Source organism: Podarcis bocagei, assembly GCF_964188305.1.
Source record: "Podarcis bocagei genome assembly, chromosome: 7".
Taxonomy (NCBI): Eukaryota; Metazoa; Chordata; class Lepidosauria; order Squamata; family Lacertidae; genus Podarcis; species Podarcis bocagei.
In genome coordinates, this window is record NC_138132.1 from 49,659,179 (window position 1) to 49,684,850 (window position 25,672).

At 39.4% G+C, this 25,672-nt stretch overlaps 1 protein-coding gene across 10 annotated transcripts in view; it reads left to right on the forward strand.

Annotated features, from left to right (window-relative positions):
• The window catches only part of NFAT5 (nuclear factor of activated T cells 5), a 63,525-nt gene that overhangs the window by 14,520 nt on the left and 23,333 nt on the right, over positions 1-25,672 (forward strand). For 2 of the 10 annotated variants that reach the window (XM_081201818.1, XM_081201820.1), the window contains exons 2-3: positions 11,513-11,638; positions 23,174-23,738. In XM_081201818.1, the coding sequence (XP_081057944.1) occupies positions 11,513-11,638; positions 23,174-23,738 (691 nt within the window). The other 8 variants (XM_081201822.1, XM_081201825.1, XM_081201823.1 and 5 more) reach the window with 8 other exon arrangements.

A 25,672-nucleotide genomic window follows, 5' to 3' on the forward strand; every position in this document is an offset into this window, starting at 1 on the left:
CTATGTTTTACGCTTGGTGTTATTAGATGGATATACTGTAATTATTATTATTATTATTATTATTATTATTATTATTATTATTATTATTATTATTATTATTTAATGCTATATGCCTGCAGTGTATTAATTTACTGTACCCAGGAAACTTAGTGTGATCTTCTGCATGCTTACTCCGCAGTAAGTCCCACCGTGTCTCATAGAATTGCTGCCTTGGTATATGTGTCAGCTGTTTGCGTGTGTGTGTGTGTGTGTGTGTGTGTGTGTGTGTTTTACTCTTATGCAGTGGCAACAGTTCCTAGTAACTTCATTGGTTCTTGCTGATTCAGTCATGGTTATTGTAGTTGTGGTTTGAAATCTACCATTGTCATTCTAGAGTAATTGCTTTCGTTGGTCTTTTGCATAGGTCTTAGAATCATAGAATTGTAGAGTTGGAAGTGACCCTGAGGGTCATCTAGTCAAACCCCCTGCAGTGCAGGAATCTCAACTAAAGCATCCATGACAGATGACCACCCAATCACTGCTTAAAAGCCTCCAATGAAGGAGAGTCCACCTCCTTTTGAAGGAGTCATTTCCACTGTCAAACAGCTCTTCCTGATGTTTAGTTCAGATCTCCTTTCTTGTAACTTGAATCCATTGGACTGGGTCCTAGCCTCTGGAACAGGAGAAAACAAGCTTGCTCCATCTTCTATGTGACAGCCCATTAGATATTTGAAAATGGCTATCATATCTCCTCAGTCTCTTCTTTTCTGGTGAATAACTTTATTTGCTTATTTTGAGGCATTTTAGAATGTTCTCTTACTTTTTTCTTTTTAAAAGTGTGCTGATTTATAATGATTATAAATGTCAGCGGTCTTTATTTTATTTTAAACCTGTTGTAGTCTAAGCAGTTATTTTTCAGTTCTTGTTGGCTAGACCAGCATTTTCCAAATGAGGTCCCCTTCCAACCTTGTTTCCTTCCTGTGCCCCCACAATAAGTTTTTTTTTTAAAAAATCACTACAAATATGATGTTCTGCCCCCGCCCCCTGACAAATCCTAGAAAGGTAGCTATTTAAATGTTTTGTTTGTGAATAGAACATGTTTTATTTATATTTTTTTACAAGATACAATTACATAAAATGATAGGAACATAATGAAATATTGTTGAAGGAGAAAAACATAGAATCATAGAGCTGGAAGGGACCCCAGGGTCATCTTTCTAGTGCAACTCCATGCAATATAGGAATCTCCTCTAAAGCATCCATGACAGATGGCCATGCATCCTCTGCTTAGAAACCTCCAAGGAAGGAGAGTCCAGAACATCCCAAGGGAGATCCATCTTCCATGTATTACAAAAATAAGCAACACTTATTTGACCCCAGTTATTTGACACAGAGGGGGAAACCTATAGATACAGTTCAAAAGGAACACAAGGAGTGCTGTATATACAGTAAGGCCCACTGAACTCAGTATGGCTTTCTTCTGAGTAGACGCTTAGTTATTTACTAGATGCAAGTCAGTAGCACCAGATGACCCCGCTCGGCTAGGCACTGGGGTGGATTTCACCCTGCACCTTGCAGAGCCATGCCAACACTGCCGACAGGCCCTGTACCCCTCAGCAGCATCTAAAGGCCCTGATCCACTAGGCGCTGGGGTGGATTGCACCCTGCACCTTGCAGAGTCAGGCCCAAGCTGCCACTGGGCCCAGCACTGGCAGCAGCAACAGTCAGCTCCGGCTCGCCCAGTCTTACCCATTGCCACTCCACCACTGCAGTTATCTGACCTAGGGGTTCTGGATCACAGGCTCTACTGGTGTAAATGGGAGCCTCAGTGATCGTCCTCTCCTGCTGGAAACAAACCAGGACATGCACGTGGCAAAAAGGAGTGTTAGGTCCTGGTGGGGCACCCACATACCCGCTTGTGATTGGCCAAGCAGATAGCCAGCCAATCAGATTTTTAAAAATGATCCCCCCTTCACTTCTCACTTTCCTCTGTGGCCCCCTAGCCTCATGGTGTGGCCCCCTTTATGTGATTTTCACCTGTGGCCCCCCAAAATATCCTGGGGAGTCCCAGTGGGCCATGTAGCCCCCAGTTAGAAAAAACTGGGCTAGACTGTTCTCAATTAGCAAACATTATAATATTCTTACACTTTACTGTTTCTTCATTGTACTGTCTTCATTAACAGCCATTTCACCTGCACCCAGCAAGTGAAAAGTGACACAGCCAACTGGCTGGGGCCAAGTATAACTTGGCTCCCCCTGTCTTAGAACTGTCTCCTGTAGGGAACATTCCACCTAATCTTTATGACAATTCTAAAACTGTATTTAAGAATTGTTTCTAAATTTGCTTATTTTTCTCCTCTCTTCCAATGATTTTTGTTATCATGTCTGTTAATTATAAACCTATAGGCAGAGCCTATGCCTTTTGATTTTTGTACAGTTTCTAGAATTTTAGGTGCTTTTAAATAAGAATTGTAATAAAACACAGGATTCTGAATATACATGATTTATTATTTTCACGATCAATCATTTAACTAAACGGTTTTCTGAGTCCATGCTGCAGCTTTTGTATTAGTCAAGTCTTGAGATAATAAAAGTTACTGATTTCAAATCTGCTAAGGAGTATAACAGCTGCATCACAAGGTGGATGGCAGGCTTCCTTCTCCCCTGCAGTAACACTAGAAATCAGAGTAATCTCTTCTTACTTGTAAAGTTTAAATTCTTAAAATTTTAGAAGAGTTGTAATATCTTCATTACTTTTATACAGAATATTTATGTTCATTAGCAGGGGTGATGGGTACTTGCAAATACCCATAGAAACAAAGATCTGTATATGTACGTATATGTATATTGTTATATACAGTATGTACAGGGATACAAGTTTTCATAATGTATTTTTGGGGGTCTCCGGGGAAATTTTAAGAAGAAAACTTAATAGAAGAAGAAAAAGAAAGATCTGTTCATTCTTGTAATTGCTTATAAATTGTAGCTCCCAGGCAAGTACAGTACTTCACGAATTTTCCTTAATTATAATAGTTGAAGTAAAGAGAGAGTGAGTGCTAACATTGTCTTGATCTTGTTTATCCTCTTAGTCAACTTTGACATATTTGGTATATTGAAGTGAATTCATTGCAGGCTGTAGCTAGCATATTGTAGCTCTCCTATATTCTAAATTGCTTACAGGGTGTGTTAAGAATGATTACATTTGAGAGGTCTATAGATCTTGCCTCTGCTGTTTTGGTTGAATCTAGTTTGTAACTGAGTTGTATTGTCCTGGATTTCTCTGGGGTGAATAAATACTTAAGGACAATTGGGATCAGTTTTCTATCCCACATAGATTCCTTACTTTCTATTTGAAGTAGACTCATTGAAATTAATGGAACTAATATCAATTAATTTGAGTAGGTCTCCTCTGAGTAGAACTAGCATTGCCTGCAACCCCTTGTTTCTTTAAAAAGTAAAAAGCCTAGCTGATGGAAATAGATAAAGAAACTTCCTTGTAAATATTGCAGGACGTTCAGGTGACCAAGAAACTTCTAAAACTCATCAGCCAAAAAAACAAACAACTGTTTTGGGAGATGCATGGTATAAGGTTCACTGACTTAAGTGCTAACCAACATCTTGTATCAGGATAAACTCCATCCAGAGTGTTAACTTCAGATTATGAGCTGTTATTCTGTTGCAGCAAAAACAGACTCCCATGGTACCTTAAAGATTTAGCAGATTTATTTATGAAAGCTTATGCAATAATAAATTTATTAGTCTTAAAGTGCTACAGGTCTATTCTTTTTCTGACCTGTTCCTGCAATTCCTCCAAGCTTGCTGGTGCTTTTATTTCTTTGCATATTTCTTTGCATATTTCTTTGCATTTGCTTTTCACAAACAACAGTCAAAAATTAATTCCACAGCAAATAGTAGTTCTTGTAACACTATGGTTGATTTTTTAAAAAATATAATAGTTTTAAAGATAAATACTAAAGCTATACCACTGTATCCATGGTCATCATTAGCCAGCTAAAAGTCTTGACATAACAGGAAAGTTACATTGATAGACTTGTTAACGTAGGCTGTGTTTACTACAGAACAGGAGACTGTAACCTGGCAAGGACTGAGCAGTAGTAAATGCTATTAATAGGCATCTGTGCTGAGAAGCACAAATTGCAGAATCTGGTGAGGACCTATGGTTGTATCCAACTAAATCCTACTCAGGAGCACACCCATTGAAATTAATGAACCTAAATTTGTTGTGCCAATTAACTTCAAGGATCTACTCTGAGTAGCATTGGATACCTGTCCTGGTCTTTATGAGAATTTTCGCCTCTCTTCTGTTCCAGCATCCATAGTGGTGAAGGAAAAACTGGTGTGCTGGAATTGCTAGAGAGCAAAAGGGTCTTGGGTAGGGTTCTAGTGGTTGCTTAATAGATGCTTTCAAGTGGCACTGGGCTTCTTGTTCTCTCAAGTTTAAAACTGGCAAATGAAATCCCTCTGAGAGTTGCTGTCTGGCTGTTCCGTTATTAGCCCAACCCAAAGGCAAAACAGTGGTTTGGAGAAAAGCATTTGTGGCTTTGTAGGGGCCAAATATGAACATATTTGTTGTTCATAGGGGGAGCAGACTTGGGCTTTTAGTGGCCTCACTTCACTGAACAGGGCTCTAGCATATAACTAGAGACCATATAACGAGACCATATAACCCCAGTCCTGAAAGATCTACAGTATGCCTGAAGGAGCGTCTCTGCCCAGACACTGAGGTCCAGTGGGCCTTCTGGTGATTCCCTCGCTGAAAGAAGTGAGGTTACAGGGAACCAGACAGAGGGCCTTCTCAGTAGTGGTGCCCGCCCTGTGGAACGCCCTCCCATCAGATGTGAAGGAAATAAGCAGCTATCCTATCTTTAAAAGACATCTGAAGGCAGCCCTGTTTAGGGATGTTTTTAATGTTTGATGTTTTATTGTGTTTTTAATATTCTGTTGGGAGCTGCCCAGAGTGGCTGGGAAAACCCAGCCAGATGGGTGGTGTATAAATTATTATTATTATTATTATTATTATTATTATTATTATTGCACATAAGCCATGCTGCTTCTCCATTTCCCTCTTACTTTGTTTCCATTTTTTATCCCAGCTGTTATTGCTAGATTTTTTTTTTACAGAATTTAAAATGATTTTTCAAACAATTGGCTTCTATACACAGTAGCAGTGAAGACTCAGTTGTAATACTAGGTAGGGTACTTCCAATATTCACAGCTGAGTAAAAATAATTGTGCATGGTGCAGAGAAGAACTATAAAAATGTGTCAAGGGCTAGGAATTTCTAGAATGAAAATTTTGAGGTTGTTAGTCTGTTCAGCATATCATAAGATGGGGTAAAGGTTAATCCCCTTAGGTTTTAAAAGCTTCCATTGATGTACTGCTTTTCTTCTGCGCCTTTTCATGTGCCTAGTATGTATTTGGTTGGAACAGTATAGCACATTCCAGTGTTAGCTTTGTTTGTTCCAACTAACACTCTTGAGTAAACATTCAAGTATCTGTAAAAACTTTATACATACTAGGGTGTGTTAATAGTAAATCATGTCTTCCTACATAAGCACAGTAAGAAAGTTAAGTTTCTGCATGATAACTTGGGTTTGTTGGCTTGAAAATAATGGATTCAGTGCTTTCAAATTACTAATGAATTCAAGATATAAGAATGGAGATCCTGACTTTCTGGCAGTAAGAGCTGTTTGACAGTGGAACAGACTCATACGAGAGGTGGTGGACTCCCTTTGGATGGCCATCTGTCATATACAATATGATACAAAACTGCCTCGGTCCTGTATACCTGAAGGAGCGTCTCCACCCCCATCGTTCAGCCTGGACATTGAGATGCAGCGCCGAGGGCCTTCTGGCTGTTCCCTCATTGTGAGAAGTGAGGTTACAGAGAACCAGACAGAGAGCCTTCTCGGTAGTGGCGCCCACCCTGTGGAACACCCTCCCTTCAGATGTGAAGGAAATAAGCAGCTATCCTATCTTTAAAAGACATCTGAAGGCAGCCCTGTTTAGGGAAGTTTTTAATATTTAATGCTGTACTGTTTTTAACATTTGATAGGGAGCCACCCAGAGTGGCTGGGGAGACTCAGCCAGATGGGTGGGGTATGGCCCTCGGAGACCCTTCTAGCTCTACAATTCTGTGATTCTAAAATTGGTTTAACATCTACTTACATCAAAGCTCTCATAGTTGGTGTGATGGGCATTCATGCAGGCAGCAATTTGTCATTAGTTTTGAGCCAGCTGTATTGCTTTCCATTAATACAGAGGAAGGAAATTACCTCCTGAATACCTTAATCTTGTTCAGAATGGTTTGCTTACTTTTGAACTTAGGCCTTGTTTTTCTACAGTATGGCCTTCATAGAAATCAAAATTACAGATGAAGTTCATAATAAGAATGAGAGAAGGTATATTTCAGGTGTGGGGAACCTTTGGCCCTCCAAATGTTGCTGAACTTGATGGGGCTGATGGGAGTTGTAGTTCAGTAATATTTGGAGGACCAAAGGCTCCCCATTCCTGGAATTGGTGAATCAGATGAGAGTATGCTTGTACGAACAGCATGCATTTCTTGGCTCTGAAGTTCTGCTTCTGTTTCCAAACCAAGTAGAGGGGTCAAGTTCAGAAGGAGAATTTACATGTAATTCAATACTGTAATGGCAAAAGGAAGAAGGGATAGTGCTAGAAACTCAGATATTAACTGGGCACCAAATGGCACCTTAAATGTAGGTTGCAGTCACCACAACGGAATGTCTGCTTGACGGGGTTGGACTAGATGACCCTTGGTGTCCCTTCCAGCGCTACAAATCTACGATTCTATGATCTCAACTACATTGCTTGCTCTTACAACAATTCATTTATCCCAGTATGCGAGAAGGAGAAACTCACTGTGGAAATGGAAATGGTATTAACAATGGACTAAGGCAGAGGTTTTTAACTGTGGTTTATGAGTTCCATTTGGGTGGAATGGCTGTAGCATAGTCAAATACATCTGTACTCAGAACTGTACTTATTTCGCTTGATGTGATGGTGGAGGACTGTGTGCGAGTCAGCTGGCTCGATGGATATGTCAATCACCAACCTGGCACCCAGAAATCTCCACGTAGTCGCAATTGGACCCGCACCAATAGCAAAACACACATTAAGGGAGACCTCTGTGGTATGTTCCAAAAGAAATGAATAGGAAAACAGACATTTTGGTAGCGGTGATAGGAGGAAGAAAGCTGCCTAGTTATCAAGATGATAAAAGCAGCAAAAGTTGGTCAACAAGATACTACATTGCTATATTGTATATAATTAGTTCAAAACATGTTTTTATAATTACTTTTAAAATGTTGAAATAATGTTTAAGAAAATCAGCATATTTTATTCAAGTATACAAAAATATATATGTAAAGTTGTATTTTAGGGACGATTATGTTATTAGGGGAAATATTTAAACAATATTGATTAGAATCCAGAGAATATTTTAACCATGAAAAATGCCTAGAAGGCATTTTGACTACTTTCGACATTTTCCTCCATTTCAAAAGAGTGGTTTGCTCTATAGCATGGTAGCCTTCTGACAGAGAAGCAGGAGCCCACAGCCATATTGGTTGCATGTGCTCAGTTGTGCAATTCTTTGCATTCTGACTGTTGTGTTTTGCTCTGATGGCTATCTGACTTGCTCTACTGTTCTCAGAAAAAGAGATGTGTACAGATTATGTTGACCAGATGGTAGATATTTGGCTTTTACTTAAAGGGATGGAATCCTTCTAAACCCTTTCAGCAATTGAAGATATATATGATGTGAAAAATATGATTTAAGGAGGGGAAAGTGCTCCTCTAGTTTCAGATATAACAAAGCCCATTTGGAAAGTATGCTAGCTAAGGTGACAATCAATTCAGATTCACTGGTGTTGCTTGATAGTTGGAAGTTCTGATATTCTCTCTTCTTAGAACAAGGTCCTATACCTAGAAGCTGATGTGCTTATTTCAGCAAGCAGTACAGTAGTAAGATGCTAGAATGATTATGTGTAGAATGCTGGCAGTTATTCTTGGCTGTCATAATCTTTTAGAAAGCTAATGCGCATCAGGCATGCAACTGGTATGTTTTCCAGTGCAGTTACCAGTCATGTTGAGACCCAAGCTTGAAGTGGACAAGAATGTTGTATCTTTGCAGGGCAGAAACTGTTGGCAGAATAAATGTTCCAAAACAATTGCCGTCAGCATTCCGAAGCAAAAATCAGCAAAGATTCCTGGGCAAAAAGATGTGACGATTCTGCCAATTTTATATATTTATTTAACAAAATTTCTATACTGCTTGATTGTAAATAGAACCTCTAAGTGATTTACAAACAACAACAACAACAACAAACATTAAAATTGGCAATAAAATATTTATTTAGAACTAAACACCTGAACTATTGGCTGTTGACATACACCTTGTGGCACGAAGTACTTTCTTAACATTAATCTTGGAATTAGGTAATTATTGTCCACAAGGGATCCACAAATCGTGACTTGGCTAAGGAGCCAGCCATTATTTGTAGCTACTTCTACACCCCTCCCTTGAGTACTCCAGTACGTGCTGAGGGCATGGGACAGAGGCATGGTCATACCTAATTTGTGTGGAGTTCAGGAAATATAAGAAACAGCTTCTCATCCTGCTTTTGCAAGAGGCTCCTTCTGTTTCTTACCCTGTTCAGAAACTGCAGTAGAAATGAGATCTCCATGATAGGGATCTGTGTCATACCAGATGCTTTATTTGTCAGAGTGTTGGGTGCCCTTAGCTCTGTCAAACTGCTGCGTTTTACCCCTGTTACTGGAATGCCTTCGCTAAGGAGGTACACTAACATCATAACTACTGCCTGGTTTTATTGTATATTTTGGTGTGCTACAATATAAATACATCATTATTTATAGTTTTTTCTTCAATGGAATCATTTGGGTGAGTTGTGCATATAATGCTCTACATAAACTAAATAAATTAGGGCAGTATCTGACGAAGTAACTTAATTAAGACAATATCTTCTGGCTGTGCCAAAGAACTCCCCTCTCCTTTCCATGCACCTAAATCGGTTCTGGGAGGAGGGAGATTTGAGGAGAGTAGTGGGAAGTTCTGTTGAGCAACCAGATGTCATTGTGCTAATGGAACTACTTTGTTTGATACTGCCTTCAGTGACCCAAATAAGGTAGAGATTTTTTTCTAAAGGGTAATCTGCAGTTATATATAATTGCATGCATATATAAAGTGGGTGTTGAATGCCCCATATTGCCTGTACAATCACTAAATGTAAGCTCTCATTGAGACTACTTCCCTAGATGAGCTGTAGTGGCTTTTAATTAGGGATAAAAGCACTGTCCACTGATCCAGGGGCGAAAGTAGGCTTTACTTCCCTTCTTTACTTCCCTTGGGTCGAAGACCCAGTTTGGCAACTCCCCATACAAACACACACAGGCTGGGTGCCTCAATGATGCCCCTCTGGAAACTTCACCTGAGGCAAAAAACCTGGCTAGCACCCCCCCCCCCCCGCTAGGCTCTGCACTGATCTACCCCCTTTCTTCCTCTGCTCACAGCCCTCCTTCCCAGCTGCACCAGGTTTCTTCTCTGTGCTGACAAGAACATTTGGACACCGGGTGTAAGCTGTGGTTGGTATGTAAGGCTGGGCAAAGTAGCCACAATTGTATTGCTGTGCCCTTTAAGGCAGGCCTTCTTTCCAACAGTGCCTGGCCATTTTCCTTGTTTGTGCGCTTGAGCTACTTTGAATTGTAAAGTCTGCTTGGAACCCTATCTTTGCCTTCTGCAAGCAAAGTGTTAACTTGTAACAACAAACGTATAGTATTGAAGTAAGCTATTCAACTTTGGGGGGCCCAAGTTGAAAGGTGGATTAGTTTTAAAGAGGTTGTTATATCACTGTTTAAAAAGAGATCTAAGTGGAGTTATTTTCTCTAAGTCACACACATTTTAATGGGGAAGATTTCTGTGCTTACACAAGGGCAGATTTGAGAATATTCTAGGGGGCTTTGGCAAGGAGATAATGCTCACATTCATTCCCCTGCAAGGAGTAACATTTCACCTTGTTTGCATGCCTCAAGAGTTAGGGTTAGCAGAGTATCTTCTCACTCTGTACTACTAGTCATAGTGCCAACTGCAGTTCAAAGGCTACAGCTGGATCTGTTGCCCATTGTTGCCTTGTGTGGGCTGCATTCCATTGCTTCCCTCCTGGATTTTAAAACCTGAATAAAGGGCCTGTCCTTGTATGGAAAGATATTATTAATGCTAAATGAGACTCCTTGGAGAAGGTAATGAAAACTAAATTGATGATTCATTCCAAATTTTAATCCAAGCCAGGAATGTGTTCAGGGGTTTGTAGCTTTCTTTTTCCTTTTGAGGTTGGATTTTACAATTCTGTGAAGTTACTCTGTGAACCCAGCTCAGGAGAACTTCATTGGTATTTTGATTTGGGAGGCAGGCAGCATGGAATACCCTCCTCTTGGTCTCATGCAAATCTCCTCTCCTTGTGGTTGGTGTTTAGGAGCATTATTATCCAGGGTTGTTGGAGGCTAAAAACTTCCCATTTGTACAGTAATACAAAATCATGTAACAGATGATAAATGGACGTCTTTGGGTATCTGTTTTTTGTGATAGTTTATAATGTATAGTTGAGCAAAATGAATGAAAATTGTCAGAACTTAGTGATCTATGTAATTAAAAAAATGTTACAGTGCATTATCTGAATCAGAAAAGTGGATTGTCTGGATCAGAAACATATATTATCTCTGTTAAAGTAAATAAGTTGCTGTTTGGCATGAATATTGAAGACTGCTTTTATGAAAAAAAATGGATTTATATGAAACAGAACATAGCAAAAAGGAAAATTGAGTCAGTTATAAGAGTTGAGTTGATTGTTAAGGGTCAAATTCTAACCATTCCGTATAAATGAAACTCATTGTGCTGCTTACTGGAAAAATCTGAACAGGAACCAGCAAGGAGCTTGTGTCCTGCTTATATTTCCTTCCTAGACAATCTTTGTAATACTTTCCATATAGGTTTTGTTCCATTACTCTTGCACTACCCAATATTAGTCTTTAGTGTCTCAGAAATTTTATATAGTTTGGAGCAGGGATGCAAAGGGAGATGTGTGATAGTGTTCATGTACACACCAAAAGCTGGTTTGTGATTTGGCAGGGTACAGTTGGTGCTCTTCAGATGCTTGTCCAAAGCCTTAAAAACCATGTAAAATTTGGTGAATGCAATTGGTTGGCATACATTGCCATAATTGTGATGGAAAGTTAGTATCTATGGAATTTCTTACAAATGCCAAAGGTTTGATTTAGTCTTTTACTGATATCCTGTGTAATTGCTAGACTCTTTCAGTGCTTTTGGACTCTTATCTCTGGTACTGAGGTAATACAACCTTTTCTTTCTGTCATAGATTTGAGGCATACCAACATCATTTTTAGCATTCCTGGTATTTTGGTAGCAAAATATAGGGACATTTGTTTGTTTTCTTAAGACATCTTTTTTCTTTCTTTTTAGAATCTGTCTATGACCTTCTCCCAAAGGAGCTGCAGTTACCACCTTCCAGAGAACTCTCTGTAGCATCCATGAGTCAAACAAGTGGTGGTGAGGCAGGTTCGCCCCCTCCGGGTGTAGTTGCTGCTGGTAAGTACTCCACTTGAGTAAAATTAAGGACCTAATGCATATTAATATTGTTGTCAGCATGAGCAGTGCTGGAAAAGTTTGCAGTCTTAAAAAAAACCCACAAGACTAACTTAGACTTAGAAGTAGGGGAAATTTTATTGCACATTTCCTCTTTTGCCCCTATGGTAGTGCTGGACTCCTCAGATATATTATATTTTGATGTAGTAGTTGCCAGTTTAGAACTAAATGGGAGTGTTTGAATGGGCCAGAGAATGCTGCCTTGCAAACCAGGACAGAAATGAAATCTGCAGCAGTGTTCTGGGTTTGTGGCTTCTACTTTCATTTCCCCACCACCACATGGCTTGATGAAACCATGAATGATTCAGCTACATGACTTTCTGTTTGGTCCTGAAAGTGTTTAGATGATGTGTGAAGGGATAGTTGATACCTGCTAAATGTAGGTATGTTTGAATCCAGTTACCAAAATATTTTTTAAACTTAAGTTATCACCTACTCAGCCTTATACAGTTTGTTCTTTTAAAATAAAAGTCCTTTTGCTGGATCATTTTCTTCTGTTTAGGGGAATGATGACTGTTTTTGTTATGAAGGGGCAAACCTGAATTGGCAGTTGGCATTCAAATTCTTGTTCATCTGGAATGCCTCCAACTTTATAATACCCTCACTAATGGATGTGCTCCACGGTTTTCCTCTCATGGGCCGAGATTGCTTGACTGACCATGTAATATTTGTAATAGAACATCATGTGTCTGTCCTAGTCTAGCCTTCTCCATAAGGCTATTTTTTATCAGAGCATAGCTGGACTAAGCAATGTGTTCAGTGCATTATTCAGTTTAGATAGGAGTGCCTTCTCTAGTATGTTCAACACTGAAAATGAGCCTCTTGGTTTGGTAGTACAAGGCTTAAGTCTAGGGTAAAACTTTACAGCACTGCTCAATGCTGATATATTTGAATACTTTCCCTAATGAAATCTGTGGATTTAATTGTGTATTGGGGAGATTGGTAATTAGATCCAAGACTACTTTAGTTAACAAATCATCCAGTGTAGCTTCATTCTGCACTTCAGAAGCTAATTCAGTCAAAAGAGAACAACAGTTGCAAAATATTTTGAAAACTGCTAGCACTTTAAATCCACAGAAATACTTTACTGTTGATTTTCATATTTTGAGATCATTTTCAAGCATCTGATATAGTTGATGAGAAGAACTATGTGTCTGTTACTTCTAGGCATTAGTTGTCTGACAGTCAATCCACTTCCTTTCAAAAACTGAACCTATGGGAGTTCATATTAACAAAAACTAAAGAAAACTAGCATATTCCACAATATGGTATTTATATAGGGGACAATATTAATTGAATAAGAATACGTTTTCAATATTCTTTCTATCTCTTTGCTAATAGTATTAAATGTTTAATTGATTAAATGTTCCTCTGACTTAAAAAACTTAAAAACTTAAATCCGAATAATTACAATTACTGTGGTCAGCATCCTACAGTTTGTTCCGAAGGGGTGGTTCACACTTAAGTTTTCATCATAGAGACTGCCCCTAGATTTGTAGTTTTAAAGTTTTAAGTGAGTACACTTAGACCAAAATTTAAAAAACAGTTATTTATATTGCAGCAGTGCTGAATGTAGATACAGTAGGCTCCAAATCCAGATAATTTATAGAGCGGACAATCAAATTGCTGTAAAGGCTAACTCAGAAATTGCAGCCTTAACATGCTGGGAAGAGAATCAGTCAAGTTAAGCAGAGATGGATACTGAAGAGAGACAGAGACAAAATAGCCATGATAACAATATGAAGTTTGCCAAGATTTCTTTTGAATTCACATGGTGCATACCCTCTTAACATTTCTCCAGTGAAAATAGGAATGCTGCATTCCATAATGATAATTTTACTATTTATACCCCACACATCTTACTGGGTTGCCCCAGCTACTCCAGGCAGCTTTCTATATATATATGGAGTTATATAATATATATATATATATATATATATATATATATATATATATATATATATATATATATATAAATTATAATAAAACATAAAACATTTTAAAAAATCTTCCCTGTACAGGATTGCCTTCAGATGGCTCAGGAGTCAAGCAACTCCATACCCTACAACATTTCTCCAATGAAAATAGGGGTGTCCTAAGGAAAAGTGGGACATTCTGGGATCAAATCAGAAACCGGGACAGCTTCTTTAAATCAGGGACGTCCCTGGAAAATAGGGACACTTGGAAGGTCTGCATGGTGGGTTTGCAGTTCTGCCACCCCCAATCATTAAAAATATATTGAAGGAAACTACCTTGTGTGCAGGTAGGAGCAATATTAATCAAGCATGTCTGGAATCTTGGAAGTGAGAGTTCTGCTACTTCGGGATATTGGAGAAACTGAGGAGAAAGCCCTTAGAGGAGTAAAACCTTCAGCAAATACATGAACGCTTACAATAAATCTTGTTGAATAGGTCACTCAGCTTAAAGCCCACAGACCCTGCTGGTATGATAGTGTATCTCTTCTTTCTCAGCAGCATGTATCTGCCATTTGGGATTGACTCAGTACCATAGACCCAAACAGGATCCTTCTCCTCCGACATGGATAAGCTAAAGTCCCAGCTGAAACTTTGGGCCAGAGCATTCATGTGACTCTGCTCCTTTTCTACAGGCAAGGCAAAAGGAACAAAAATAATATATTGTAGTCATTGGCTAGTAGTTGAGTTTTAGGAAGACCTAGCATTGGGAAATTCTGGAATTCTAGAAAGCATTTATCATGGAGGGGCTAATTCTTCCCAGGAGTTCTTCCCATATCAGAGTGTGGGCCACACACTCCTTTGAAGATGCAGGTTGACTTGGCTTTTACAGCTGGGTGTACTAAGCTTCCCCAAAACTGGATGCAGAGGTCATTCTGCTTGACCCTGAACCATGCCAGAGTTCTTTAAGATGTTACTTGTAGATGAAGAGGGGGACATAAATCAGCCACCACATTAACATTCAGGGTATTGTGCTCTCTGTACAGAACTGTTGTGCCTGGCCTTCTCTTCTGTAGAAATAATCATAGAATTGTAGAGTTGGAAGGGACCACAAGGGTCACCTAGTCCAATCTCCTGCAGTGCAGGAATCTTTTGCCCAACGTGGAGCTTGAACCCACAACCCTAAGATTAGGAGTCTCGTGCTCTACCGACTGAACCATCCCAATTTTCAAAGAGCAATCTAGCTAGGGACTTTGGGAAGATGGGAGTTATGGCTGTGGGATTGTGGAGGGTTTTATGAGATTGAAATCACTTATAAAATGGGACAAAGCATCACTTTCACTCATTCTAGTCCTTCCATCAGGCAGACAAGGATAGCTTCCAATCGGCCACATTGTCAAGTGGCTGGGAGGGGAAGGTGACCTTGGACAATCTAGAACTGCAGGAGCCCATTTTATGTCCGAAAAACAAAACTCCTTATTGTTTTGTGCAAATCTGTTGTATCTACTCTTATTTATCCTGAAGGGGCAGTTTTGTTCTTTTTTATAATCAGTAAGAATCCAAAAGCAACTCTTTTTAAAGCTGGTTGCAGTTTCTTCATGAAGACCCAAGCAAATATTCTGTGTTTGGGCTACATGTAGAGCTCCCTCTCCTTTATTTAAGCTTTCTGACACAGTTGCCATTACTGGTGCCAATGACTAGATTAAGAGGAGAGAGCTGGTAAAAAATATTTTCCTCATTTAAGACTTTACTTCATTTGTTCTCTGCTTCCCTAGCCACAGGGTGACACAGTATCTGGCTGCAAATCAGATTGCCCCAGGTTTTTCTTTCAGTGCTTTGATCTGAGGTTCTGGGACACATAAGCAGGTTACATAAAGATTTTCTGCAGTTAACTTCAGATTTCTGGAGGAACAGGATTGGCTGATTTCAGGTATGAGGGCCTGCAGGAACAGACTGCTAGTTCTGCTATTAGTGTTTGGCTTCCAATTTTTAAATCAGTCTAAACCATTTTAAAACTGAGTCTTGCTAATTGGTCTTTTAAGAGCACATTTGATTATTTTAACATAAAAGGTGTGTTTCATATTCATCAATCCAAACATGAGGTGGTTTCTTTGTAAATTAACCAGCTATGAATTCTTAATTTTAACATAGTTCTCAGCTTATTTCTGAACTTTCATGATGAACTATATATAGTTAAGCTGGGAAGAGTTGTCTATCTTTTGAAGGCAGATACATCTTGATAACAACTCTGTGTGTGTGGAGAGAGAGTGAGAGAGAGCTTATCCTTTCTGTGCAGCCAGTTTATTTCTAAGTGTCTCTTGCCAGAAGGTGCAAACAGGTGTTTCTTAGCAGGATACAAGCATTTAATGTGAAATGCTGTGTTTGCTAAGTAGGAAGAAGCAGTGCTTCAGGAATGGGTCTGAGAAATGACCTGTCTCAAATCTGTCGCTTTTTCACTCCAACACATATCTGCCAACCTCCATTTCACAGTTTGATATTAAACTTTATAGCATCACAACAAATGTCTTAAAACAGGGGTAAGCAAACGTTTTCAGCAGGGGGCTAGTCCACTGTCCCTCAGCCCTCATGGGGGGCCGGACTATATTTTGAAAAAAATATATGAATGAATTCCTATGCCCCACAAATAACCTAGAGATGCATTTTAAATAAAGGGACACATTCTATTCACGTAAAAACACGCTGATTCCTGGACTGTCCACTGGTTGGATTTAGAAGGTGATTGGGCTGGATCCGGCCCTTGGGTCTTAGTTTGCCTACCTCTGTCTTAAAAACACCATGCAAATCTCTCTTGAATGAGGGGCCATGACTTTCAGAAGGTGGAGAAAGGTCAAGTGCCTTGTTTTTAATCATTTTGATTTGCTTGAAGGTAAAAAAAAATGCAACAATAAGTGCTCCTTTAGTTTACTTTTACCATTGGTGTAGCCCAGGGGTCTGCAACCCACGGCTCCGGAGCCGCATGTGGCTCTTTTACACCTTTGCCACGGCTCCGGGGCGGATACTAGCGAGGGGAGGAGGCACATTGTGCGCCCCGACACTCCCCACTGTGGCGGGCGCTGTACTGGCTGTGACGTCGCATGGGGGCGGTGCGTGCGTTAGTCACGCACCGTCCCGACGTCACCTTCCCGGTTTTGCGGCTCCCAGGTTTTCCCCCCTTCAGAAACGGGTCCAAGTGGCTCTTTTTGTCTTAAAGGTTGCAGACCCCTGGTGTAGCCTAAGTCGGTATCAAATATTTTTTTAAAATTTTCACAAGGAATGCACTTTTAAACTAGAAATACTAGCTCCTGTCATATTAGGAGCAAGTAGTTGCTCAGAAACTTGAGTATAAAAACACATCTTAGGTCATTTTGACTATATTTGTCCATAATAGCAAAGGGTTCATTTGTCTTCTGTAGCTTCTTTTTATAAAGCCTTGATTTTATACTTTCTCTTTTGACATGGTTAATGTGACATGAGGCTTAATTTGCATGATAATGTGCATTATACCTCAGAGTACAATATAATTCTGACAAAGTTTCAAATTCACATAGTTTAAAAACTGGCAAGATTCTACATATCAATGGAAAGAGGAGGAGATAAATCACATTTTTTTAAGATAGTGATTTATGTTGTGTGTGTATTTGGCAAAAAGCGGACTAGAAGGGATTCTTATCTGTCTTCTAAAGGCAGGTTATGTTGTTTGACATTGTGCTGCTTGATCAATAGTTTTAGACACACACTGGCACACATATGGCTCCAGAGAGGCATAGCAGAGTTCATTGTCCAGTTAGCTTTATGAGACTTTGGTGGCTGCTTTAGGGATGGTTTCCTCATCTGCCTGAATTGCTGTGCAATTTAGGCTTAGCAATGTTCTTCACAATACACTGCACAAGGACCCTTGCTACATACATTATACCTGCTTTCTTCTTTGCACTAAATCCAGTAAAAGTAAATAGGTTGTTTGCCAGTGCCTACCTCTTTTTATCCTGTTAAAACTCTCTTCTCTTCTTCTCATAGAATTTCAGAATTGTAGAGTTGGAAGGGACCGCAAGGGTCATCTGGTCCAACCTGCTGCAATGCTGGAATCTTTTGCCTAACGTGGGGCTCAAACCCATGACCCTGAGATCAAGAGTCTCATGCTTTACTGAGGTTTTTTCTTGACTGATCAGTTATATTTGCTCTTGAACAAAACACATTTGTTTTAGTAGGTTAGATTTGGGGTGAGTTTGTTAGCTGTCAGTCTATGTTTCCACTGAGCAGTAGTTGTAGGGTTTTGCTTATGCTTATGGTAAGAACACTTGTGAGATTATCACTTGCCTCTTACCAGCTTCATAGACTGATGACTAGTGTGAAAAATTTACCCAACTAATTATCGCATATTGTAAAGATTGGACCAGAAAGGACAGTCATTTCCTTTCTGGAGAAATGTTAAGTTTATTGACAATGCAGCATTTCCTTGTGTCTGGAGAGGAATACCGGGCAGGGACAAATAGGTATGAGGGCTCTGAATTCATGCTTGCTGGTTGATTGCATCTGATTGTCGCTCTTGAGTGGCAGACCACCTAGTCTGAATTGGTGAACATGAATCACCCAACAAAAGTTCCAGGTAAGAAATAACCACTTGTGCATCTGTAAATATGAGTGTCAAATTATGGATTTCCCGTCTGTCAAAGCAGACTGAATCCTGTTTTTAATTGTGTTAAATAATACTTGTTTTGGCATGTGAATGTAATGGGGAATTTAAAATTGTTTGGGGGTTTAATGTAAGTAACCAACCTACTTTGAATCTGCCTTGAACTTTTAAAGTAAATTGGATTGCTTTTATGATATTTGCTGGGATGCTAGCTGTTTTCTCTATTAATACACTTAACTTGCATTCTAGCTCCGCCATTCAGAGACAGGCATCGTGTGGTGGGTTGTGTGACAGTGTCTGTCAATAGTGAAGACAAATAGTACCAGAGACACTTAACCCATCCAGTCTCACCCAGGGTATAGGTCGGTCTTGTTTTCAGACTTCTTCATAAGTCTTTCCTTTCTTTTTCTTTTTGTTTTGTTATAAATAGTGGATTGACTGAAGTTAAACTCTTAATAAAGTTTTTGATTTTACATCAATAAATGAAGCTGAAGAAAAGTAAGCAGCCAAAGTTGACACAGAAGGTGTCGGAAGCAGGTTTGCAGCCACTTTGTCCCGGTTCATACTTCTGCCTTTGACAACACAAGGGCTCGTGTCCTTCTGTCTTTACTCCAAAACTGTCGCTCTGAATTCACTGGTCCTGCAAAATTAACCCACAGAAAGATTTGAGCAATATTGGAAGTGGAGACTGCCAAGAATAGAGAATGCAAGGTTCATAAATGACACTTGTGTAGGGATAGGCTCTGGGGATTGAGTCTATCAAAATGCCAAGGGTTCACCCTGTGTTGTTGAATGCTTATTGTTTTCATTCTGTTTTCTGAACAGCAAATAGCATGGCAAGTGTGCCAATTTCTGGAAAGCTGTGAGTTCTTCCACCAGCTGCTTGTGCATAATAGTGGTTCATATACAGGTGGCATCCCAAGCCTTAGCTTTTGATCTCTCATGTTCTCCACTTTGGAAGGTGACTTTGCCTTGCAGGGTAGCTTGCCTGTTAGTTTTCTCATCACTTGAACTGATGTTTGGTCTTCTTGAAAAGCCTTGTAGCCCTGAAGGGCTTATGTTAAGAGAAATACCTTAGGTCAAGAAATGGCTTCCTTTAAGCTCTGCCTAAAGATAGCAAATCTCTCTGAAACTAGCAGTGAGCTGATGGAGGACAGAGAATTTTAAAAGGGCTTAAAATCTTAGAGTCTTAGTCTCCCAAGGTTGTATAAAGCTATTGTAGCTTTAGCTAGTAACCCAAGCTGCCCATAACCTCTTTGATTCTCATCTCCTAAATCTTATTCTGAGGAGAGGAGAGGCTTTAAAAAACTGCCTCACTGCCATAAAAACAAAATGCTTATTTAGGTTAAAAGCTACTAGTACCTGGAAAGCAAAGGGTCTTTGCAAACTGACATGAGCTGTCACTTGTAGCACAGAGCAGGGGTGGCCATTACTTTGCAATGCACTGCACAGGCTTGCTTTGAGTCCTTTTGTTTCTAAGACAGAACTGAAGCAGATGCCAATAAGGGTGCAGGAGCTTGTTGATCTTTCTTGAACTACATATTTTATTTCATCTTTGACTATTGATGGTATTGGAGCTCAAAGGGCTTTTAACTTCCAGTGTGATCTCTCCTGTTTGGATCTTGGATGAGCTAATTATAAAATGACTTGCACAGATAACTGTGTATTGTAGTTTTTGTTGCCATGCCTCTGGAGACTGTCATAAAACATTCTTGGCATGTGATTGTAATTCTAAAATGGCTTTAAAATGTAACTGAAACTGAACCTTGTTAGACTGTAATCTTGTATTTAACAAAATGCAGTAAAAATATCCAACCCTCCCCAAACATTGAGTTTGTGCTTATTGAGCTGTGTCTCTTGGGTCCTAGTGAGTAAATTCTATTCAAGAAGTAAGAGGAAAATGCTTAAAGTGGGAGGACTGTGTTTCTGGGTTAAGGTTGCAAAGTGGGAATATGAGGGGTTACTTTCTGGTGACCACCTTCCTAGAGAAAGCCAATCTCCTTATGTCTTGGACTTGGCTAACTCCTAATGGCTGGCACTCTTATTGCCATGATTTGGGCTCAGTTGAAAGGACATTTTGTTAATAATAAAAAGGGTTTGAGACTGCTTTAGTATGGAGTGATCAGTCAAGGGATTGCCATTACTTTTTCAGATTGAATTTAACACTGCATCCAAATTATGTATACACTACCTGAAAAAATAGCATTTATCTCACTGATGTGTAATGCATCAATCATTTCCTGAGCCTTTTCAGCTACAAAAGTAAAGAGGTCTGCCTGCCTAACTTCAAATGCAATAGTAGGATGTTGGGCCTGGGTTATATTATTAATATTGGTATAAGGACATATAATTAGTTCTTTTTCATTGGTGTGACTAAACTTGCCTATTTTTAAAGCTTTAAAGCTTCAAGTTTATAACTTGGCACAGCTGTGATTAAGTAAACCAAACAATTATTTGGTTGCAGTCCACACGACTGATTCACAGGGGTAGCAAAAAAATAGGGTCCTGGTAGTCTGTGTTTTTCAAATTATCTGCAAAACTATACTAATTGGAGAATTTCCTTTTAAGGAAGTTACTATTTATTTAACACAGGTTTCAAGCTTTAACTTGGTGCTAATATTTTGCTTGATAAAATTAGCATACCTTGGCTTTCTTGGTAGGATTTTATTTTATGTGAATTCCCTCTTCAGGCTGCTAATCCTGCCTGGCATAACTACCCCAGTGTGGACTGATGTGAAAGTTCCAAACTCTTCCATTTTAGATAGGAACATGGTTACTTTTCTATCCACACTATTCACAGATCAGCATAATGGGCTGGTGCCAAACACACAGCTTAAATCAAAGATGAGGCAGCCTCCGTACTAACTCCTGACCCTTGTATGATCATCTTTGTTTGGGGAAGAATCCAGAGATGGTCATATTCTGCATGGAGTTTCCTTCCGGGGTGGGGTGCTACTAGAGAGGGGGAAAGGATTGTCTGCAGCAATGCAAGTTTAGAGCATTCTTCCTGCATGTTTTACAGTGCATGCAGTATGCTAGCCGCATTTTTGCATTTCTAGGTGGGTGACTATTTAAAAGCAAATGGAAGTTAGTGCTATTTTAACAAAAGCTAGGTAAAAAAATAATGTCCCATAGCAAACTTTTCAACTCAAAGTGGCTGCAAATCAGCAATTATATATAGTCACTGAAATTAGCAAACTTTACATCTTTCTAAGGAAAGCATTGCATTAATGCATGATACAAAAAGGACTTGGAAAATGTTTTGGTTTTTTTTTTAAATTAAAATGCAGTTCTGAGTGACTGAAACTTCCAATTTCAGCCACTGCATTTGCCAAGGAACAAGCTGGAAAATGGAACTGGTATCTGTCAGTGGCTCCAGATTATTCCAGAGACTGGCTAGAGATGGGATGGGGGTAGTTCTAAGGGAAGAGTGCACTGTTACCTGACTGATAGGTTCACATTTGAAACCTTCATAACTAAAACTAAACAGATTGATCTGTTTTGCTTTTAGTCTATATTTCTTGGGCTTCTTAATGCAATACTAACATTTTCACTAGGTCAGTATGTCAGTTTATGTTTTTTCTGTACCTTAAGTATATTATTGCATATTGAATGCATTTAAAAGAAAAGGAACCTGCAACAATCTTAATTCCTTTTTCTGACCCTTTCAGTTTATACACAGAAATTCTGTTCATTGAGTCATCAGAAGCCACCTTCCTTTTTATAGTTAACATAAGTTTTACCAATCTTGTTTGCTCCCTTCAGCAGGTAGTGCTATCAACTTAATACAGCTATTTTTTAAGCTAATTATTCTGGAATAGGGAGATGTCTTAAGCTGGTGGGTAATTTTTTTATTTAGTAGCATTCTCAGATATATGCAGAGAGTTGCAGCCCACAATCTCCTTAGCTCAGAGCAATCACTTTGACTTCAGGACACTGTTGAGGAGTGAAGGCTTTTGGGTAGTTAAATATATTTTATCTATGCATTCTTCTTGCCTAACCTGCTTTTAAGAAGCCCTAGTCGCAAACAGATATCTAATTCTTAGGCCAGCACCTACCCTGGTAGTTATTTAGCCATCAACCCTAATAATGTTCCTTTTGCTGAGACATGGGCTGCTACTTATGCCATCAGTAATGCTGGGTGGCTTTAATTCGTTTTATATTTTTATGGACTTGAAGTAACACATAAGGAGGTGACTTGATCATGCCTCTTCCATTTTCTTACCAGCATGCTCTGATTTCAAATCTCAGCTGAATATTTTTTTTTAAGCCATAAATGATGATTGGTACCAGTTCCATTTTGTTGCGGTTAAGTTATTTTTGTCTTTCATTTCTCATTTAATAGTTAATATCTGGAATAATGAGCAGCTCTCTTCTCATTTATTTTCTCATATTTTTATTCCAGGATTTGCCTCTGAAGCAGGGAGTGTCTGCATTAAAAATGACCTGTAGTTCTCTGCTTCATAGGTTAGAAACTTATTTTAATACTTTGTGGCTAAGCACAGTCCCACCTTTTTCAAAAATTTCAGATGCTGGTTGATTGGCATGAAATGTGGCCTAAAAGCACTGACACATGTCTTGCATTGGGGTTCCTATCATTTTAGATAAAATGGCTTAAACTCAAAGTCTAGCTGAGGCAATAAAAGCGCCCTTGTTTGCTTACAGCCTTTTTATGACTTAAAGAAAATTTAAAGAAAAAAGTCTGATTGCCACATGCACAAAAATGGAAGTATCATTTGGACACTTTTCAGAATACTTCTGTGTTGCTTAAGCCTTATATCACTTGAAGTGTTTAAATTCAAAAACAAGCCAAATTCCAAAACATTCATTTGGGGGAAAAATCAGTTCACTAATCACATTACTTCAAAGGGACTGCTATAGCCAGCACAGTTGGGATCATGTACCCTGTATTTACTTCTGAATTGTACACCGCAGATGCTTCTTCAGCTCCCTCCTCTTCCTCCATGGGCGGTGCTTGCAGCTCCTTTACCACCTCTTCCAGTCCCACCATTTACTCTACCTCAGTCACTGACAGCAAAGCTATGCAAGTGGAGAGCTGCTCCTCAGCCATGGGGGTAAGTAACCGAGGGGTAAGTGACAAGCAGTTAACCAATAACACAGCCCAGCAGCAGCAGCAACAGTCCACACCGAAGAGGCACACAGTCCTGTACATCACACCACCACCGGAGGACTTGCTGGACAACAGCCGGATGTCCTGCCAGGATGAGGGGTGCGGATTGGAATCTGAGCAGAGCTGCAGTATGTGGATGGAGGATTCCCCCTCCAACTTCAGTAACATGAGCACCAGTTCCTACAATGATAACACTGAGGTGCCACGTAAATCACGTAAACGAAATCCAAAGCAGAGACCGGGGATCAAACGGCGAGATTGTGAAGAGTCAACCATGGATATCTTTGATGCTGACAGTGCCAAAGCGCCTCATTATGTCCTTTCTCAGCTCAGCACGGACAGCAAAAGCAACTCGAAAGCAGGAAATGGGTTGGTATCTGCCTTTAAGTTCTATCAACATATGTTTAAAAAAACAAGCTAAAAGCATTACCTTAACTTTTCCCTAGTGTTCAGCTCAGGTTCACACTGAGAAATACAGGAGAGGTGATAATCTGGAACTAAGTTCAATGGTTTCTTATGCTAAAATGCAAGGTTTACATATGAATATATATTCTAGTCTGATTTAGCAACTATTGAACTAATCTGTCCTGGAATTGTTGTCTAGCTCTTCCCTGTGGAAACTGATTAGTGAATAGGAAGCTTTTCAATAAAAGCATGTTAAAAATGTAATCCCTGAAGCTGAGATCGGCTCCTCCATGTCTTCCTCAACAGTACCATACAAAGCTATTTATAAGGGATCTGCACTTCGCCTACTTCTGTTTCACTCTCTGCATCAATTAAAGACAGCTGATTTTGATCTTATTATATTAACACTTACTAAAATGTTAAAATATGCTGAACCAAATTTGTGTTCCATGTCACTTCAGTTATGTATTTGATTTTTCAGAAATAAATCTCTAATCCTGTTTTGCTGTGTGCTTCTCGGTTGTGTGTGTGTGTGTGTGTGTGTGTGTGTGTGTGTGTGTGTTGCTGTTGTTGTCTGTAGTCATGCCTGGGTGGTGGTTTCTCATCTTTTCCACTTCACACTTTTCACTTAACTGCATCTCAATTTAGAAATAGTGGCTTGGATCCAAAGGTCCTGCTGCATGAGCAGAATACAATTCCACTCATAAGGTTGTATGTGTCACTGTTTCTCTCCATCTGCAACCTCAGTGTCAGTTTAAAACAGGCTACAGAAGGATAGGGTACCTTCAGAGTAGAGAGGTGAGTGCAGTTGCCTGAAGAATCAAAATCTCTCTCTCTCTCTCTCTCTCTCTCTCTCTCTCTCTCTCTCACACACACACACACACACACACACACACACTGCTCATACAGGGGAATATTGGGATCCAAGTGATTGCCCACTGGTTTCCAGTAATGTTTATTTTTGTAGCTCATAATAAAACAGTGGGCTTATTTTATTTTCTCTATGTGTTTGTGGTATGTTCACAAAGCTATCCTTAGGTTGGTGAATATTGTGCAGATAGGAAACACCTTCCCATCTGTAGGAAAATCACCTTCAATTTGTGTACACTTTGTTGTTCCAGCTCCATACTTAAAATATAACTTTGTAAAGGTAGATTATAATAAACTCTACAGAGTATATTTTATGTTGCCACTGCAGCATTGTTATAATTTGGTATCCTTTGCAACAAAGCAGAGAGTTTTTCTCGGACAAAGGTGATTAAAAACTCAGAGGACAGACATAAAGTAAAATGTTTTATGCTTGTCTTGCAAATTTCAAAATTGGCAAGCATTGCCAGAATTTATTCAAACTAAAATAGATACAGGGAAGGTTTTCTTAAAGTGGTGAGTTCTTCAAATAAGTAAGTTCGGTTTCTTGAGATTAAAAGTGTAATCCTATGTGTGTCTACTTGGAAGTAAGCCCTATTGCGTTTGTTTTTGGCTTACTGATTGTGGCTTGCTGGAGTGAAACAAACCATGCTCCCTGCTTTGGAAGCAGTGCAAAGTGAGGAGGAATTGGTGTTTGTTTCCTTGGCCCATAAGCAGAGAGAAGCGAAACAGGCCTTTTTAGGTGTGATCATATTCAACCATTAACCATGGTTTACTCTGTTGCACAAGCAGGGCTGGTGACTTGCTCAAGGACTACTCATTGAGCTTCATGGCTAAGCAGAGGTTTGAACCTCAATATAGTTTTCTTTCAACAAGGTGGTACATGGAAGAGTAGTGCAGCTACCCAGTAGCATTTATAGTAGTAATGATAATATAACAGAAATTATTGTTGTTAATTTATTATTATTCAAGACACATCCTGAAGGTCCCAGGCCTAAGAGAGGTTAGGCTGGCCTCAACTAGAGCCAGGG